General features: G+C 34.4%; 3 protein-coding genes across 3 annotated transcripts; 2 read left to right on the plus strand and 1 right to left on the minus strand.

Moving 5' to 3' along the window:
• Nucleotides 1–1682: 1682 nt before the first annotated feature.
• Nucleotides 1683–5159, minus strand: LOC142556595 (uncharacterized). Its single transcript, XM_075668061.1, is given in 8 exon segments — nt 1683–1821; nt 1823–2038; nt 2137–2438; nt 2534–2824; nt 2914–3016; nt 3122–3225; nt 4196–4385; nt 4495–5159. Coding segments are annotated over 8 exon segments (1770 nt in total). The 5' UTR covers nt 5020–5159; the 3' UTR covers nt 1683–1782.
• Nucleotides 5160–8056: 2897 nt separating this feature from the next.
• Nucleotides 8057–8895, plus strand: LOC142556416 (uncharacterized). The gene is made up of 3 exons (XM_075667876.1): nt 8057–8224; nt 8308–8373; nt 8464–8895. The coding sequence occupies exons 1-3, from the start codon at nt 8057–8059 to the stop codon at nt 8893–8895; spliced, it is 666 nt and encodes a 221-aa protein (XP_075523991.1).
• An 8836-nt stretch (nt 8896–17731) lies between these two features.
• On the plus strand, nt 17732–18617 carry LOC142556417 (uncharacterized). Its single transcript, XM_075667877.1, has 2 exons — nt 17732–17778; nt 17894–18617. Exons 1-2 carry the CDS (start codon nt 17732–17734, stop codon nt 18615–18617), a joined length of 771 nt encoding a protein of 256 aa, XP_075523992.1.
• Nucleotides 18618–19932: the final 1315 nt, after the last annotated feature.

The following is a 19932-nucleotide window of genomic DNA, read 5'->3' on the forward strand; positions in this document are numbered from 1 at the left end:
GCAAAATTTTGTCACGGGACTGCGCATTGTTGATGGCATTGAAAAGCCACTAAGATTACATTGTGATAATAAATCAGCAGTTATGTATTCCAATAACAACATGAGCTCCACGAAGTCAAAACATATTGACATCAAGTTTCTGGTTGTTAAAGAAAGAATTCAGAGTGGAAAGTTATCTATTGAGCATATCGGTACAAACTACATGGTTGCGGATCCGCTACTAAAGGACTACCACCCAAACAGTTTCATGAGCACACTGCTAGTATGGGTGTTATGTCAATTGAGGAAATTCAGTTTTAGTGGGAGTTTGTTATTTTAAATGCTTTTCAGTTGTAGACATTTTCAGTTACAGTTATGTAAATTTATTTTCTGCAGAAATAAATTTCAAGTTAAGTCACACTTTGATTATGATTTAAAGTTTGATCTCAATAATGTTAAGGGAGGACCAGTTGGAAATAGGCATGTTACGGTCACATTGCATGAAATTTCCATGCTACACATCCTACTTCATGATCCATGTCATTCAGTTGTGTTGGCATATGTGACCATTGATGGGTCTAGTTACCTTGAGTGTAGCGAAGACTGCTTTGATCCTATGTTGATGTGATTGATGGACCGGATTGGTTATAGATACATTTCGGAATGACAACAATTTTGAGCTCATAAGGTTATTTTCACAAACATAATTATAAATTTGCACATATAGCCCAAGTGGGAGATTGTTGGATCAATTTATTTATATGGGCTTATATGTGAATAATTATGTGTTGTGGGTTGTCTATTAAGTTAAGTCCAAAATAAAGTGATCAATTAATGTTTCGGGTTATTGGGCTTTAATGTATCTAATGGGCTGTGCGCCTTTAATGTGTAGAGATATAAGTGTAATTTCTGTTTTTATGATGAGCTAAAACAGAAATATCAGAAGATATTGATAAACATTATCTATAAATATGGGTCATGGTCCTCAGATCTCGCGTTATCACTTTCACTATTCACTCACCCGTTAAGAAAATAGTTCTGAAGAGAAACTAAATGATTCTCTCAAGGAAAGAGCGCGTAGATCTGGAAGATCAAGACACGTTCTAAGGATTCAGGATTATGGCTTCAGGTACGCTCCCGCTTAAGTTTTCAGTCAAATTCTTAATTATTTAACGTGATGGATTCTGCGATTTATGGGTTTTTTCCAACACATATTTCATAGATATGAGGGCATGACATTTTGGGCACGCAATGCTGGAAGTGATGAGCTATGCCTTTTTCGAGGTGGTGTTGGTGCGAGGGATGGCCAAGTTTATCTTTGTGAGATGAAGGTGCCGTCTTTGTTTCTGGTTTATTTGAACGTTCAATCGTTCTTTTCACCTTTTAATTAGCTATTGATAAATAATAGTTGTTGAATTCATCTATGATTCAATTAAAGTCTAAGTCGATCTATATATAACCATCCGATACTATATGTATTTTTAGGATGACGAGGAAGGACTTCAGATTCCGGAGAACCATGATGAGAATTACGAACCATCTTAAAAGTAAAGGTTTTGACAGTACTTGTTCTAAAATTTTAACGAAAGTTATCATACATACAAGAATGCATGCATGTCGGATTTTTATATGCATTACTTGCTATTTATGGAACGAATTTGCTCGGCTTTATAAAAAAGAAGAAGAAGATAACGACATGACTTAATAGGGATGGATGCGGGCATCGAATTTCATATATAACCTGACATCAACCGTGAATTATGGTTTGTTGATTTTTCCTAGATTTCTTTCCTTCTACGCCTCTCATTTATCACTATCAGATTTATCCTCTGATTCTGATACAAGCTTTCTGCTGTTGCACGATGAGTCGTGGAATGTTCTTGAGATACTCTCGCAAGTTTACTGTGATTCCGCCGAGCCCAATGGAAGTGAAAAAGTTGATCGCGAATCTGGTGTTTTTGGGAGCATCTCGCGGGAAGATAGATTCAAAAGACTCTTGCATCTTGGGCTCACTGAGACGTTCGTTTAGCAAGCGGATGCCAAGGTGCTCCGATAATTCCTGCGGTGAGAAACAAGTGTTAATTGAGTAAAATTTTGCAGCAAAAAATCAACATAAGATGCACACACAGGCAAACAAAAATATTAATGTAATCGCACCTGGAAGAGAATTTTAATGAAAATACGTGAAGAAGAAGACGTGTCCTCTTCAGTCAACCGGATGTAGGACAGAACATGCCAAGGAAGCGCATCTGTGCCTAGTAAATGTGCAAAAAATTTCGCCACATTCCGCAATTTATTGGTCTCCAGTCGATGAATCGTGGAATACTGTTGAACAAAACACTTTTCAAAGTTTTGTTGATGAACCTTGTTCATCATACAGAGCCGCTGCCCAAGAAGTCCATAATAGCGCACGTATGTTCTTTCCTGACAGCAACACTCCAGCAGCATTACGCACACAACTCCATCTGCACAGAAGAAACCCACGACAAAAAAAGGAAACCTATCAACATGCAACACATGTAGCAGTTTGATAAGCAGCGTGGGATCTTATCACTCACCTCTTGCCCAGGCTCTAATTTGATTTTGAGTAACTTATGTCCAGCTTCTTCAAAATCAACACTGGACATAATCGTCAAGTAGTTAGTTCTTCGGAGATGGACCAAATTTGTCTCTGTCTCATCACCTATTTTCATCTGTTTTTCGTCCTCTTCCTCAGATTCATCATCATCTGAGTCTGCTGCATTGGAATTAGCTCCATCCTCAGATTCTTCACCGAGTATTTGCTTCTTTAATTCTTCGTATCGTTTCTCATTATCTGAGAATTGGGGATCCGGCTTGAAGATATCTGCAATTAAAATATAAAAAGCACTCAGGTTCGCTGTAAATGAAATTGACAGAGTAACAAACGAAGACTGGATTATCATCCAGATATACCCAAAGCAATCTCAGGATCAGTTTCATCCATTAGGGAGATCTCGTGCGTCAGTTGATCTTCATGCTCCACCAAATCCATTTCTGGTCGAATGGCTGGGAATCCCTGAATGATGTGTATCATGAAAGAGTTTTAACTCCAACGAATAAAACAAGTAAACCAGATTAAATGTATACTATCTCCATAATACAAACTTAAATGAAAGCTCACCTGAAACTTTGCCTTTCGCAACGCAAAGAGACCTTCGATAATAAACTGGACCCTTTTATCAATTTCTCCTTCATGAAGAATACCACGTAATCGCTCAAATATACCTGTTGAGTGAAAATACAAAATGCATTACAAAAAGATGCAGAACGGCATTTGAACGGAACAACATATCAATATAAATTAAATATTGAAGATGCTATTGTGCACGATACTTTTTACAATCCAACAACACATTGTACAGAAGCTACATATATCAAACATCAGACAATATAAAGTCACCAGCGGTTAGTCGTGAACTTGCAGAAGCTAACATTAAAACCAGGTGTGTTTTTCAAAAAATAAAGATCCATAAAAGAGCTAAAAAAACCCGTAAAATTAACTTCCATGAAATGTAAGTTAACCAGTAATTAAATTATAGCTATAGAAACATTGAGCCGGCTAGTACCAAAATTCTGTGATCCATGACAGAGTTTTACATCCTTAGATGAGCATTTAAACAAGACAAATTTTGGTCCATTTAAAAGATGCAAGTTGACAAGCTAGAAATGACCACACGCCACAAACTCCTGTATTATCCAATCTACCCTAATGCTATGATATACATCAATCAACAAGCAAAAAATTCTCAGGACAAATGGCCAAAGCTTCTCAACATCCTTTAGACCAGACCAGACCAAACAGTAGCTTCCATCTCATTGGAAAACCTCCTGCTTTAACAATTCTTAAGGAAAACCAATTTCAAACACGATGTGAAGCATGGATATTCAGATTTTCTTCGGACCTATATGAGCATTTTAGAATTTTGGTTACTACAATAGAGAATAAAAATTAAAGACAACTTTAGCCAACATCGTTCACCCATTAAATTCTTAGAGATGAATTTGCCCTTTATGTGCTTCTATGGTTAACTATCAAATTATACCCTAACATGAGAAAGATATCATTGACAAAAAAGAGCCAATAATAAGTTATCATCAGCATGTAAAAAAATCATACAAAAAATAGAAGCTACTTTTAGATTATGGAAAAATTCGAAGTGCCACATTGCATAAAACTAGGCTTGCAGGTACTCACCATGCAAACCTCGTGGAGAAAGGTCCTGCAGCATTGCACCACACTCCGTAACAAAGCCAACAGCCACTTCAACGCTATCATCCGTAGGTTTTTCTAACAGCAACGTCAGCAGCTCAAGAGCAATAAGCTCATGAACTACTTGCTGGTTCACCAGGTGCGCAACAAATTTGACTGCAGCAAGAAGTTGGGGCTGCCAAAAAGTTCGACCATCATCAGAGCTAACACTATAGAATCACATATTGTTTAGAAAAAGAAACTTGAACCAATAGAAGATAAATAAAAGAAACCGAAGCATGAACCTTATCATTGCGTTTCACTGCCCTTTGGAGCTGCAGAACAATCCTCCTCAACAAAAGATCACCAACTTCAGGGAACTTGGTATCAACAACAGCAACCAATCCAGCAAACACATCTGTGAAGCCTGGAGAAGCCATTTGAGATTTCATACATGAACGACAAAATAAACCCCTCCCTCTGATCAGATTCTCAGCAAAAAACTCGGGAATAATATTCTTCAGATTAGTAGCATTCACTTTATTAACCAATCCATTAATACTCTTCCTCAAAGCATCCCACGTCATTCTCTGATATTCAATGCTGCTTTTATCATGGATATCCTTCATCATTCGGCCCAATTTAAATGGCGGTATATAAACTCCTCCACTACTCTCTTCTTCCCTTGGCCTCTTTCTCTCTTTGCTACCATCCTCTCCCCGCCGCCTATCAACCCCTGAAGAATCCCTCCGCCGACCAGCCTCCGAATTCGAAACCCTCGAATCCTCCCTCCACCGACCCCTAATCTCTGAATCATGTCTCCAACCCATTGTTAACCCGATTTTCGAAATCAATCAAAAACCACAAATATACAATAGATCGTACGAAACAACAAAACCCTATTTAGGGCTGGATTGTTGTGGGTTGAGCGATGAGTTTTGTTGCCATCTTGTGTATCCGGATGGGTGTGGGATTTTTAGGGTTGAAAAATATAATTTTTTTGTCATAATTATTTTTATGGTAAATATCATTCGGGTCAAACTTTGATTCTGTAATCTCTCAAGAGAAGTTAATTTTTGATAACATTTTTAAATTTTAATGCTCATCACATCGCTTGCTACGAATTTCAACGTCGATACGAGTATAGAAAAATAAAATTATGTTTTGACTAAATAATTATAATTTTTTTTTATTAAATGATAACTTGATGATAATAGTTATTAATAAGTTTCGTAGATTGTACATAGTTCATAAAATATATATCCTTATTTAAACACAAAAACTCTTATAAGATATCACGAATAAGGACGATAATTTTTCCCACGGTTTTAGGACCCGCAGGAAAACCCAAAACGGGGACATAGATCATAGATTTTTAGGATTCGAGTTTGTGGATTTTTTAAAATCCTCGAAATAGTTCGGATGAGTATGTGGATATTTCTCCATCCCTTCCCCCTCCCCTAAAAGTAATATTAATATTATTATTATTATTATTGTTGATATTATCACTGATAATAGCAGATAATAATAAGTTTTGATTGCTCAATTAATATTTTTGAAACGAGGATAAGGATTTGATCCCCGTGGTTTCGAGTTCGAGGGAAAGTGGGGATCGAGGTGGGTACGAGAGCAGGGATGAGATTCAAGGACGAGGATGGGGATGCAACCCCACCCTGTCCATTGTCATCCCTAATCACGAGTAAATTTTATGAGATAAATATCCTATTCGACTAGACCAATGAAAAATTATTACTTTTTATTATAAAAGAATCGTTTTTCATTGTAAATATGTGTCAGGTAAATCTGTTTTACGAATATAAATTCGTGAGACAGTTTTACAACATATTAATTGTGGGTCATGACCCTAAAATTAAAAAAATTGTATAAAAACTATATAAAAAATGGTAATTTGGAGAAAAATGCATCTAACCATGTTTTATTTAATATTCAGTCCCCTTCAGTTTTTTTTTTGTGTTTTAATACCTGACTAAATTTCAATTTACTTTTTACTTCATGTTTTTTGCGTTTTTTTTACCTTTTTACCCTTTATTAAATAATAAAAAATTATAAGAATCCCAAATTTTGTTGGTCCTGTTATCTTTCTAATCGGCTACTCTCCTTCCCGCTTCCGACTCTTCTCATCTGTGCGAGAATTTGTTTGTTTTTCCTTCATTTTCCTACTCGCCATTTTTGTACTCGCCATTTTCCTTCATTCTCCTTCGTTTGCACAATTTACCATAGTTTCCGCTGTTGTATGTAATTGAATCTGGGCACAAATCCGTCGCTCAAATCCGTACCTCTGCGTAACGAAACGTAGAAAATTCCCATCAAATCAGAGTCCCTACCAGCGCAAACCAGACGTCGCAGTATCCATTGTCGTCCTGTTTCCGTAATCATTGCAAAAACCAGATTTTCTGGGTCGAAGCAGCGGAGGTGAGGAGGAGAAAATAAGCGCTTCAATTTCGGATTTCCGTGGAACTACCATCCAACAAAACTAATAAAGGACGATTAAATGGTACACATTTCAATTGTCGTTTATTTGTGATAAAATTTGTAGTTGTACTGGTTTTTTTTTTTTTTTTGCGCAAAATCAATATCTTTTCTTTAATCTCATTTTTGATACACAAATGGATTTATGACGTATGTTTGTAATAGGAGTGTCATTTGCGCAAAGAACCATCGGTCCCATAAAAGACACTGGAAATAAGCTTGAATTTAAGGCAGAGAGTTGGTCAGTCAAACTTCATTTGCACGAATATGGTTTAATGTGTTAGTCTAGAGAATATAGTTGGAATGATAGTTATGTGAGATTAGTTCGGCTTGTCAAAATGATTTTGTTTTAGTTTTTTTTTTTGACAAAATGTTTTTGATTTGGTTTGACATAAATGGATTGTTATTTGGTATTAGTTTCCGCACGTAAGATCATTATCAATGTTTCGACATGTAAGATCATTATGTACTGTCGTGAGATATTTATTTGAGATTGGTTGTTCATGTTTGTAGCAACTTATTTGTCTAATTTCTTGAGTTATTCTTGGCAATTTACTTTGACATTTATTGAGTTATTATTCGTGTGTAATATTTTATTTTTTTTATGTGGATTAGAATGACGAAGACTAAAAAGAAAAGTGAATCAAATACGGCTGATAATGATGCAGATATTGGTCCCCTGTTAAAGAGGGTTACTCAAGGTGTTCGCCAACAAAATTTTTAGACGTGACAGAGCAATTGGTTCCTAGATTGGGTGAGTTACAATTGAAGAGGATAGAAGCTTCACCTCTGGCACCTTGGTTGAAGATCGAAAAGCTTTCTATAAGCACCTCAAGAGTCTACTCAATGTTTAAACGCTTTGAAGTAGAGACATGCAGCTTTTGTTTTGGAAGCAATATCAAGGTGCCATTCACTTTGATGGAATTCTCTATCGTTATAGGGTTGGCGAGCGTTGGTCAACCCATTAACCTGGATTTAAAGTTGGGTTCAAACTTCCTTGAGCGTCATTTCAAAGGGGTGAACTGTGTGCAGAGAAATGTCATAACAAAGAAGTTGTTTGAATTGGCCGGGAATGATCTTGAGATTGATGATTTTTTCGGATTTTTTATTTTGCTGCTTTTTAATTGTGTTATATTTTCTATTAGTAATTTTGGAACACCAAAGTTTATTTTCCCATACTTGGACAATTTGGAAACTTTTTTTGGATATGGTTGGGGAGATGCAGCCTTTAGGTTTTTGCGTGTGAAATTGAAGACCATCTTGGATTCTTAAAGTGAAAAGAAAGGATAAAAAGTATATGGGAGGTTGCATATTTGGATTGATGGTATTATCTTTTTTATTTTTGAAGCTTATATCTGTTATTGTTGGTTGTAGTAAATGCTAATCATTTTATTTGTATACGCTTGGGTGTATGAAAGAGTTCCTATGCTTGGTGAACATCGTGTTTTACATTGCTTTCCTCGTTTATTCAAGTGGGTAGAGAGCAAGATTCCCGTGAATCCTATAGGGGCAGAGGCTGCTTTAATGGCTATGAGATCGAACAAGGTTTGCGCATTTTAATCTACATCATCCTATAGTTTTGCGTACATGTATTAATAAAACTAAAAATTTGTCTTTACTGTTGTTAGATTGTTCCGATCAAACCACTCGAGGAGGAAAAAAAACTCGTTGATGATACAGAGAGGATTGTTGAGGTAAACATTTGTATTTGATGATAATAAATTTTTTAATAGTATGCTATTTAATGAATTTTTTCCATATTTAAAGAGCACTTATATTTTCAGGTTCAGTCTCGATACAATGATTCAGAATTGTTGGAGCATATAAAAAGGCTTGAAAATGAGATTAAAGTGTTGAAGGAAAAAAATGAAGTGGTTGAAGATGATACAACCCAATTTGTCTTCAAGGATGCGACATATATGTATGATGAAGGTCATACTGAGCAAAATATGGACGGACATGTTGATGCTGCAATTGAAAGTTTGAATGAAGTGGTTGAGAACAAAGTGAAAACGGACACAGAAGACAACGTTAAAGTGGAGAGTTATGTGAGAGTGTTTGTGGACGAAGTGGAAATGAACACAAATTCTGGAGACAACGTGCACGTAGGTACTGACATTAGAGAAGAGAAAGAAATGATTATTTTTAATCCAAAATCATCTATTGTGAAGACGGTTAAAAAAAACAGATCGGTTGAGAAAGAGAAAACATCCTGACTATTTGACACATCCTAGTAAGACCCCAAAGCGCAAGAGAAAACAAGAATCATCACTCGTCTTGGATGTGGTAATTTAAAATTCATTTGTTTGGCAATAGCTAAAAATATTTTATATTTTGTATGATTTGTTAAGCATTAAATTTTGTTAATGAATTTTGTGTTTGCATATTTGCTGTTTTTATATAGGATGATATTGATATTAAAGGTATAGCTGAAAGTGTCGTAGAGGAATCTTTGCAGGAGTTCCGAGGAAGACATGACTATGATGGTCATGATCATATATCAAAGGAAGAGAGAGACATAATTGAAAAGTATTTATGCGGGGATATTTTGGGGTAAAAGGATCTTGTTTTTTTTTTAAAATTATGGCGAAATCATAATTTGTCATTTTTTGTTTGTTTGAGTTGTTATGTTTGTTATTTTGTCTTTGTAGTGGTGTAGTTTGGCAAGATGATGACGTGGTATTGCATGGGCACGAGTTGCTGCTTTGTTTGTTTGGCAGCGAACTACGATCAGACCTTATTCATGCATATTTCAATACTTTTAGCAATAGCAAACATAAATATGGGCATGACATATACTGCATGTATCCCAATTTGCAGGTAAAATTTTTTGATGTTAATTAAAGAATATTTTTATGAAAATGATAGTTAACAATATTTTTTAAAATATGCATAGATTAATGTGATTCGGATGCTCGAGAAAATGAAGCAGAAGAGGGTCAAAGATAAAGATTTTTCTGAATTTACATCACAGTTGGACGGGAGTACATTGAGCAAGTTGCCTGAACTAAACAGAGAGGTTCTAGAACGCTGTAAGCACATAATTTTCCCGATTAGTTACATAGCACATTGGATCTTGCTCGGGTATACTCGAGGCGATCAGTATTTCACACTAAGGGATTCTCTTAGTGGTCCTGTTTACAAAGGTGCAGCCAAGAAAATTGTAAGTCAGCGACAAAAAAAAAATTAGTTTTAAACAAAAGTACACAACACACATATTTTATGATTTTTTGGAAAACTAATATTGATTGAAATGCTTTTGCAGGCCAAATTTATGTATGGATATCTTTGGAATGTGAAAAATTGGGATGTTGGCAAAGGTGAAGTGATTGCGTTAAAATGCAGGCAACAAAGAAATGATTTGAATTCTGGTGTTTATGTTTGTCTATGGGGTGAATGTCTTGCTAGAGATAACCCGACATTTTGGAATGAAGAATGGAATACTTCAATGGAATGGTATAGAACTCTAATTGCTTTGGCGATTTTGTCTGATGAACGAGACATGTTCAAAGGTTTAAAATGATTTGTCCATGAGGTGAATGATGAGTGATGAAGATAACAATGTTGGTTTTTGTAAGTTGGTGTTGTTCCTTGAATTAATCGACCTTTTGGAGCATTAAATTTATGCTAGCCATTTTTTGTTTGTTGTTTTGACGTGATGGTAAGACTTATCGTGCGTTGATGGCATGACAATGTTTTGTAAACCAACACTGAATGTGTTCAGAAGTATTAGGTAGTATTTGAGGTTTCAAATGAAGAAGACTACAATTTATGTTTTTGTAATTGCAATTTGTAGATGTGTTAAGAAGTGTTTATGACTTAATCTTTAGACTGCTTTGTTCACTAATAGTTTCATATTTGTTGTGAGGTTTTGTGGTTTCTTATCATTACAAATATTTCTTTGCAAATTTTTTCCAGGAATGTTTTGCCAAAAATACTAACTTTTAAGCTTCAGTACTCTTTTTCCTTAAATGATAATTTGCAAGGAAATATTTGTAATGATAAGAAACCACAACAACTTCATTGTAATGATAAGTACTACAGTAATTTTGTTCAACTTCATAAATTTTTCCAATCTCATTGAAGCAATCCAGTATTTACATACCCAATCTCACTGAAGCAATTGAACAGATTCATTGTAGGCTTACAAAAAAATTGTCATGCCATCAACGCACGATAACGTCTTACCATCACGTCAAAACAGCAAACAAAAAATGGATACCATAAACGTAATGCTCCAAAAAGTCGATTAATTCAAGGAACAACACCAAATATATTCACAAAATGCCACCACATTTTGTAGTCTTTTTTAAAAACCTTCCCAGCAGCTTTCTTACTCTAATACATGCCTGCAATACATTAAAATAATTAAGATAGCGATTTGGAATTTTAAAAATAAATTAAATTACAATAAAATTAAGATAATTGAAGTAAACGATATAGTATTAATGTCTATGTCAATCAAACCAATTATGGCAATGGTTCTTTGCAAGTTCGTCTATTATGCCCTCTCCCATGACATCTCCCACACGTTGTCACACGTTGTTCAATTTGAGAAGGTATCTGTTCAGTCCTTCTACGTCCTGGCTGGCTACGAGTTGTAGGAGCATAAATGGTAGGTCCATCATTCAGATAGCCCTCAATCATGTCATTTGTTGGAATTGGATTTATGATTCTTTTATAAGCTTGGCGGTACATGTTGATCTTAAAATATCCATCACAGAATTGAAAAACCGATGGAGATTTTGATTCTATGCACGAGCAATCATGCTTGCACGGTAGCCTATAGATCTTCCAATATCGACATGAACAACGACATGCATTCAAATCCACTGAAAAACTTTTGTCCCCATCTATCACCTCAAACAGAGCTCCACATGACTTGTGCATCTTTAAGGTTCGAGATTGTCTGTATGCAATTGACACATCCTTCTCCTTTCTTGGACTTAGTTCTCCGTTCATCTCCAATGTTTTTCCTCGTCTTTTGTGCATCGTGGTCATTATTTGAATTCATATATTATCTATCATACCCACAATAGGTAGATATTGCGCTGTTTTTACCCAGTTGTTCCAGCTTTCAACAATATTATTATTAATGACACCCCATCGCTCACCCACAAACATAGAATTGGCCCAATTTTATGGGTACACACTCATAAGAAACTCCTGGGAGAGCGGCATCGAATCGATTATGCTTTTGATATGTTGCGAGAACTCATGTCTTGATGGGGTGTACGCAGCTTTCTTCAAAACAGAAGACCAATGTTTTTTGTTATGAAGAGGATACATACGCAATACCTACAAAATTTAAATTTAAAAACATTAAAGATAATAACCAACTGAAAAAAAAGATGGCTAAAATATTGAAAAATCAAAATAAGACAAACCTGCTTGACAAAGTTATCGACCAGAAGTCTTAAACAATAAGAATAGTGACTACGAGGGAACACAGACTGAATAGCTTTGATAAGTCCAGGATGTCGGTCAGAGAAAAAAATGTAGCTACGGAATATCATTATGTATTGTGATGCCAAGACATGTTTTAACTTGTAGCAAACTCATTCCCAATTAGAATCGTTTTCTGCATCAACAACTGCATACGCAAGTGTAAAAATATCATCATTCGCATCCTTTGCCACAGCGCCTAATAAACATCCTTTGTGCTTGTTCTTAATGTGAGTTCCATCCAAAAATATTAATGGCCGACAACCACTAACAAAACCAACAAGACATGCGTGAAAACAAATGAATAATCGTCTAAATTTGTTTGTCATCGAATCAATTTCACATTCAACAAAACTCCCGGGATTTGTTTCTTTAACAGCATGACAATACCATCGTAATTTATCATACGACCCCTTATCAGTTCCATGAATATCATGAATCGCCATCTCTTTACCAGCCCAAACTTTATGATACTCAAGTTCAACTCCATAATCTCTTTCAATGTCCTTCATCATTGTACATGGGCGATATGATGGCTCTCCCCTTAACTTCTCCTTCACAACATTAGCTACCCTGGACGAATAAGCTTTAGGGTGACCTCTAATATGCAAATTGTCATCCCCACAACTATGGCTTAGGTTTCACTTTCTTATGCCAAATGAATTGTCCGCTTTATGTTTGGAGGCATAAATTTTCCACTGACAATTCTCTTTGCTGCAAACAACTAAGATCTTATCACTTCCATTTCTCCTGTAACTAAATGATCTTCTACTTGCAATAACATAATTTTTAAAACAAATCCTGAATTCGGCTGCATCTTTAAATTTTTGCCCAACACCACGTATGCAATGAATCCAAGCATCAATAGAATTGGTTAAAGTGCCGACGTCAAGATCGTGAACTCCGTCAGAACTAACTTCATCACCAAAATCAAACCTAACCATTTTAATACAAATTAATAAAATACATGAGGAAACACATTAATATTCTTTTACCTAATTTAAATTGAACTATAAAATATACAAATAATTCTCAAGTACTGCACAGTAGTAAAAAAACAAGCAATAACTCATTTATCAACTTTGCAATTTCTGAAATTTGCAAACAAACAATAAAAAAAAATGCAAACAAAAAAATAAGGAAGTTACCTCGCAAAATTTATGTTCACCGGGCTCTGATCATCTTTTGAAACTGCTATCAATTTGATTATATTTAATTTCAAACAACTGTGAAGGTTTATCATATTTCGGACATCATCATCTTCATTCAGGGTTACTGCAATATTCTCATGGGGTGCCATGTATTGCAATATCGTTAATTCTGAATTAATAGCCGCACATTTTTGTCCTAAACTCTGGAATATCTCTAACAGAGTTGCGCCAGTAGGAATTGAAATCAAATAAAGACCATTGACGTAGCGGCAACTTCCAAGAAACGAAAATATTGCACCCCCGGAACCGACTCCCATCAATAAATCGATCGTGGAATATCTAAATTATTAAAATTTGATTATGCCGATTTAGGCGTCAAATAAAATGGACATCCTAAAAAAAATTAGTCCTACAATTTTTTACTTTAAATAAAAACTCAAATAATGGGGATAAATAAATTACATAAAATAAAATCACAACCGAACCAAAATCGCCATTTGTGCTCAAACAATATTGAAGCATAAATTTATCTATTCACATCATATTTCAACAAAATCATCCAAAATTTTCGGTACTCATTTCAGAAATATTTTTCTTCAAAATCATCGTAATAATTCAACAATTTTTTTCAAAATTATTTGAGAAAAGGTAAGTCAAGCAAACAAACATTAGTGCACAAAAAAAATCAAGTGGAAACAAGATAATGATATTACATGCGGAAACTAATATCAAATAACAATCCCAGTCTGTCAAACCAAATAAAAAATATTCCGTCAAAATAAACTAAAAAAATCTCATTTTTACAAGCCAAATTAATCTCACATAACTATCATTCCAAGCATATTCTCTAAACTAACACGTTCTGTTAAACAAAACTTGTTCCCAAGATCATGCACATTAATGTCTGTATTCGGTGAAAACAACAAAATTCAATTTCACAACAGTGGGATAAAATTCAATTTCACGATAAGGCACAAAAATTAATTAACAAAAAAATAAATAAATTGGATTTAATCAAGCATATTACTTTGCTCAACCTTATTCGTGCAAATGGTGTTTGTCTGAGGAAATTCTCTGCCCTAAATTCAAGATTCTGTCCGCAAATCGCAGCCTTAAACTTTGCTCCGTATCCTCTTCAACTATTTCACTTCTGCTGTCTTTTATGCGGCCGATGGTTCATTCCGCAAATGACAATCCTATTACGAAAATACAACGTCATAAACACATTTGTGTATCCGAAATGTGATTGAAGAAAAGAAAATGTTTTTACGCACAAAAACAATTACACCTACATAAATGATGACAACTAAACGACAATTGAAATGTGTACCCTTAATCGTCCTTTATTAGTTTTATAGGGTGGTAGTTCCACGGAAATCCGAAAATGAAGCGCCTACTTTCTCCTCCTCACATACGCTGCTTCCACCCATAAATTGCTTCGACCCAGAAATTCTGGTTTTTGGAAAGTACAGGACGACAATGGAAGCTGGGACATGTGGTTTGCGTTGGTTGGGAATCGGCTTTGCTGGGAGTTTTCTACGCTCGGTTGCACAGATTCACGATTTTCAGCAAAGGATTTGTGGGAAGAGTCAGTTAATTAAACCTGCGGAAAAACGGTAAAATGTGCCGATGGACAATGGGAGAGGGTTGCATACATATTGGCTAGTAGGAAATTAAAAGAAAAAAAAGGGTTGCTCGCATAGAAGACTAGCGTAGTGGGAAGCAGGAAGGAGAGCAGAAAGGGGATATGAACATCAATAATAGGGATTCTTACAATTTTTTATTCATTACAAAAGGGTAAAACTGTAAAATTTCATGACACATGCAGTAAAAAGAAAGCTAGATTTTGGTCAGGTACTAAAATACAAAAAATAACTAATGGGGACTGAGTCATAACAAAATAAAAGACAGATGCATTTTTCTCCAAATTACCCTAAAAAAATCTGTAAAATAAAAACTAGCACATTTTTTTAAATCAAAAACCAAAATGGAACCGGTTTAACCAATTTTTTTGAAAATTAAAACCGAAATCCGAATTAACAACCAAATTTCTAAATTAGATTTTGTCGATTTAAACCGAATTAATATTCATGGTAAATATGGGTCGGGTTAACCCGTATCAAGGATATAGATTCGTGAGACCGTCTCACAAAAGAATTATTTATAAATTTTTGTATCTCCAAAGTTAATTTTTTTTATAACATTTTAAAATTTTAATGTTCACTGCATGGCTAGGTATAAATTTCGACACGAATATAAAAAAATAAAGTTGTATTTTAACTAAACAATTAGAATTTTTTGTTAAATGATAACTTAAATGATTGATGATAACAATTATTAATAAGTTACTTAGATTGTAAATATCTCGTAAAATATATATCATTATTTTAACACAAAAATTCTTATGAAAAAATCTCAAGGGTAAATTTTGTGAGACAAATCTTATATTTTAGTAGAACAATGAAAAAATATTATTTTTTATTTCAAAATTATTACTTTTCATTGTAGATATATGTCACGTAATCTGTGAAACCATGTTACAATAGACCTACTCGTATCTTAATTAATTCCAAATATCATATATCAATTTTCCAAATAATTAAATTTAAAAATATCTCATCTTTGGTTTCCCAAAAAAATAAATTAATCTTATGGTCAACCAAAAGATCATCATGATTTCACCAACCGAAACAAATTTTAAATTTCTACTATAACTGAGTTTTAAAAAGTAAATTTCTTGTGAGATAGCTTCACACAGATTATTATCCGTGACAAGGGTCATCTTTGCTCATATTATAATAAAAAATAATATTTTTAAATAAAAAATAATATTTTTTCATAGGAATTGACTCTTGAGACATTTTCACATGAATTTTTGTGATTTTAAAATAAATGTGAATTAGTATGCAAGATTATAGTCTAACACTATAAAAGATTTCTTCACCTTTCCATCTAATAGATTAATTCGAACTACATTTGGATTAGTCATTTGAAGTTAAATTGTCTCACGAATATAGATTCATAGAACCGTCATCTCACGAGAGATATTATATATATATATATATATATATATATATATTGAAGGAAAATATAATTTTCATATTAAATTTATTTCTCAATATATATTCTTCCTTGTTGATATGATATTTAATAATTAATTATGGTTTTGTCTTTCTAGATAATTATGTTAAGATTTTATTGTGATATAATATATTTCTTAAATTTAATTTCCTTCTTGATAAGATTATGTGAAATGTTAGATTTGACGTATTCTTCCTTGTTGATATGATATTTAATATTTAATTATGGTTTTGCCTTTCTAGATAATTATGTTAAGATTTTATTGTGATATAATATCTTTCTTAAATTTAATTTCCTTCTTGATAAGATTATGTGGTATGTTAGATTTTACCTTTCTAGATATTATCTTTATGATAAAAATCCTATAAATATTTATGATGATGATTTACATGATATGGTATTATTGATTTTGTTTCTAATATAATTCTTGTATACCATATCTTATAGATTTCCGTCAAGATAAATCATAGAAGAGGAGACAATTATAAATAAGAGATGGAGATTCAAAAGCATTGAGAGAGAAAAAAAAAAGAGAAGAGAAAAATTCAGAGAGTTCACATGTAGGATTTTTCGTGGAAGAGATTTTTCGTGGAAGATATTTTCGTGGAGATAGTTTTTCGTGTAGGTGATTTTCGTGGGAGTTTTTCGTGGAAGATTTTCGTGGTGGTCTCTTCTCTCGATGAAATATACATGCTTTTGTGCAAGTCATAGATTTCAGAGAGATATTTTCTTCAAGGGACGTGCTGTTGTGAAGAGTGCAAATACCGCGTGTTGCCTTGAATGTTGGAAACATCTACAGACAACACTCGTGACGAAATTGGCTGGAGATCGGGTTTTGTTGTTTCAAGTTTTTGGCTCATGTTTTTGCTTTCTTGAATAAGTTTTATTCTGAGTATTTGATTTTAGAAAGCGTTTATTTTCTCAACGTGTTGAGGAAATTGATTTTTGTGAAAATCATTAGTGATAGATTTTTGTAAACGGTTAAGTTTTCTAGTGATTAATTTTTGTCCTAAGGTACTTGCGCAAATTTAATCATGTCCATCTATTTATTTAAAGTGAATTTGTGTTACAAACTATAATATTCCACTGCATGTTGTCTTAAATGTTGTAACATTTGACACAACACTTAATTCTGATAAAACACAAATTTACAATTTACACTACTGTTGATATATTTACACATATCTGTCGAACATTATTCCTTACATGTGGTATCAGAGCTACTCTTGATATACTAAGTGTTGATTCTGGTTTTTGTTTTGTTTGACATAAATATTTAAATAGACGCGTCACTCGTAAACACAGTACTTCGACCACCTATTTTGGATGGATCTAACTACAGTCTATGGAAAGTGAAGATATATTAAATACATAGATGAACGAGCCTGACAGCGTGTTGTCAGTGGTTGGAGTAGGAAGATGGTTATACCCTGATAAAGCCTGAAAATGAGTGGACTATTGATGAAGTGCAGAATTCGAATTACAACTCAAAGGCCTTGAATGCAATATTCACTTCAATCAATATGAATATGTTCAGTTTGATCACAAACTGTACTTCTGCTAAGAATGCATGTGATACTCTTCAAAGACACTTTGAAGGTTCTGAGAGTGTGCGACGAACTAGACTAAGGATACTTACTTCCAAATTCGAGATGATGAGGATGGAAGAATATGAGAACATACTAGATTATGATCGTCTCCTACGAGAAATTGCTAATGAGGCGTTCAGCCTTGGAGATCCCATCTCCAATGAACGATTAGTTAGTAAGGTTCTCCGTTCTTTGCCCGAAAGATTCAACATAAAAATTTGTGTGATAGATGAGGCTAAGGACACGACTCAGATGGCTTTGGAAGATCTTAATAGTTCACTTCGCATCTTCGAGATGAACGTGGATATGCAGAAGAAGGACAAAGGTAAAACGATCGCTTTCCAGGTATCAAATGACTCCTATAATGATCTCCTTAAATTATCACAGGAAGTAAATGAGTCGGACCTTTGTGAAGACTCTACTTTATATATCACGAAGAAGTTTGGACAATATTTGAAAAGGATCAGAGACAATAAAAAGGCTGGACAACCATCGAAATTTCATAGTCTACCAACTCTTAAACCTCCTGTCCAACAACAATTTCGAACAAGGAATGAAGGCAAGGGACAATTTAATTCAAAGAAGTATGATTCGGTGCAGTGTAGAGAATGCAATGGCTTTGGTCACTATGCCAATGAATGTGCTAACAGATTATGCAAGAACAAAGGCTAAAATGCATCTCTAAGCGATGAAGAATCTGATGAGGAGGAGAAATCCAATGATGAAGATAATCACAGCTCCTTGACTGCATTATTGATAGAAAATCGATGGCTGCAGGTGAATCTTTTAGGTGTTGCCCCAGGTGTTGCCACTCCTAGCCGTAACATCTGCAAAAAATCAGTTTGTTTAAAATCTACTGCTTTTGGAAATTCGAGTGTAGATAATGAATTGGAAGCTGATGATGAAGAGATGACTCTTGAGAGTGTTCAAAAGCTTTATGAAGAGTTGTTTGAGGATTGGACCAAAAGAAACAAGCTTAACTCAACTCTTATGAAGGAAAACACCGATCTAAAAGCCGTGGTTGCCAAACTTGAAGTAATTCTGAGCAAAAAGGACTTAGAACTGGGAAAGACCAAAGAAGAGCTTCAAAAGGCAACTGAAACCTTATCCAAGTTCAATTCGAGCACATCCAAGCTTGATTTCATACTTTTGATGGGAAGAGATGATAAAAAAAAGGCTTAGACTTCAAAGATAGTGTGTTTGAGATTGATGAATCATCCAAGTTGACTATCTTTGTGAAAGAAAAAGCTATTACATCCACATGACCTACATCTCCAATCAAAAGCTCTCCACCAAAAAGACAACCTGCTGCACCCGTTCCTAAGAAAAGAAAACGCAGGTATGTATATCATTACTGTTTTAAACCTGGACATTTCAGGCCCTACTGTTTTAAACTCAGGGATGACCGCATGAATCAAACGACAAGTCGGATGTTGCCCCAAATGTTGTCCAACATTTCCCGCAACACCGCCCATCATCGACCTACAGTAAGACAAATTTGGGTACCAAAGTTAAAAACTCACTGTAATGTTGTCTATACTTCTTTAAAAACTAACACTGCAGGTCATTGGTACTTTGATAGTGGAAGTTCACGCCATATGACAGGATCACGAAAATATCTCATCGATTATGTTGAACAAAAATGTGGTAGAGTGACCTATGGAGGGGGAACTAAAGGAAAAAATTGTTGGAAATGCTACTTTGAATGTTGAAGGACTACCAAAGCTCCAAAATGTGCTTCATGTTGAAGGATTAAATTAAAATTTGATAAGCACAAGCCAATTGTGTGATGATAATTTGCTTGTCAAGTTTGATAAACATACTTGTGAAGTTTTTGATGAAACTAATATGTGCATTATGACAGGAACAAGATCTTTAGACAATTGCTACCAAATAGGTGAAGAACTTTCATGCAAACATGCACAAATCACTGAACTCCACCTTTGACATCAAAAACTCGGCCATGTAAATTTTAAAACCTTGAAGA

This window comes from Primulina tabacum, chromosome 9 (assembly GCF_025594145.1).
Source record: "Primulina tabacum isolate GXHZ01 chromosome 9, ASM2559414v2, whole genome shotgun sequence".
NCBI classification, from domain to species: domain Eukaryota; kingdom Viridiplantae; phylum Streptophyta; class Magnoliopsida; order Lamiales; family Gesneriaceae; genus Primulina; species Primulina tabacum.

Excerpts from the sequence above, each read along its gene's own strand:
- LOC142556417 (XM_075667877.1), top strand. The coding sequence starts at position 17,732 with ATGAACGAGCCTGACAGCGTGTTGTCAGTGGTTGGAGTAGGAAGATG. Across the intron at positions 17,779-17,893 it reads GTGGTTGGAGTAGGAAGATG|TTTGATCACAAACTGTACTT; the intron begins GTTATACCCTGA and ends GAATATGTTCAG.
- LOC142556416 (XM_075667876.1), top strand. The coding sequence starts at position 8,057 with ATGCTAATCATTTTATTTGTATACGCTTGGGTGTATGAAAGAGTTCCT. Across the intron at positions 8,225-8,307 it reads TGGCTATGAGATCGAACAAG|ATTGTTCCGATCAAACCACT; the intron begins GTTTGCGCATTT and ends TACTGTTGTTAG. Across the intron at positions 8,374-8,463 it reads ATACAGAGAGGATTGTTGAG|GTTCAGTCTCGATACAATGA; the intron begins GTAAACATTTGT and ends TTATATTTTCAG.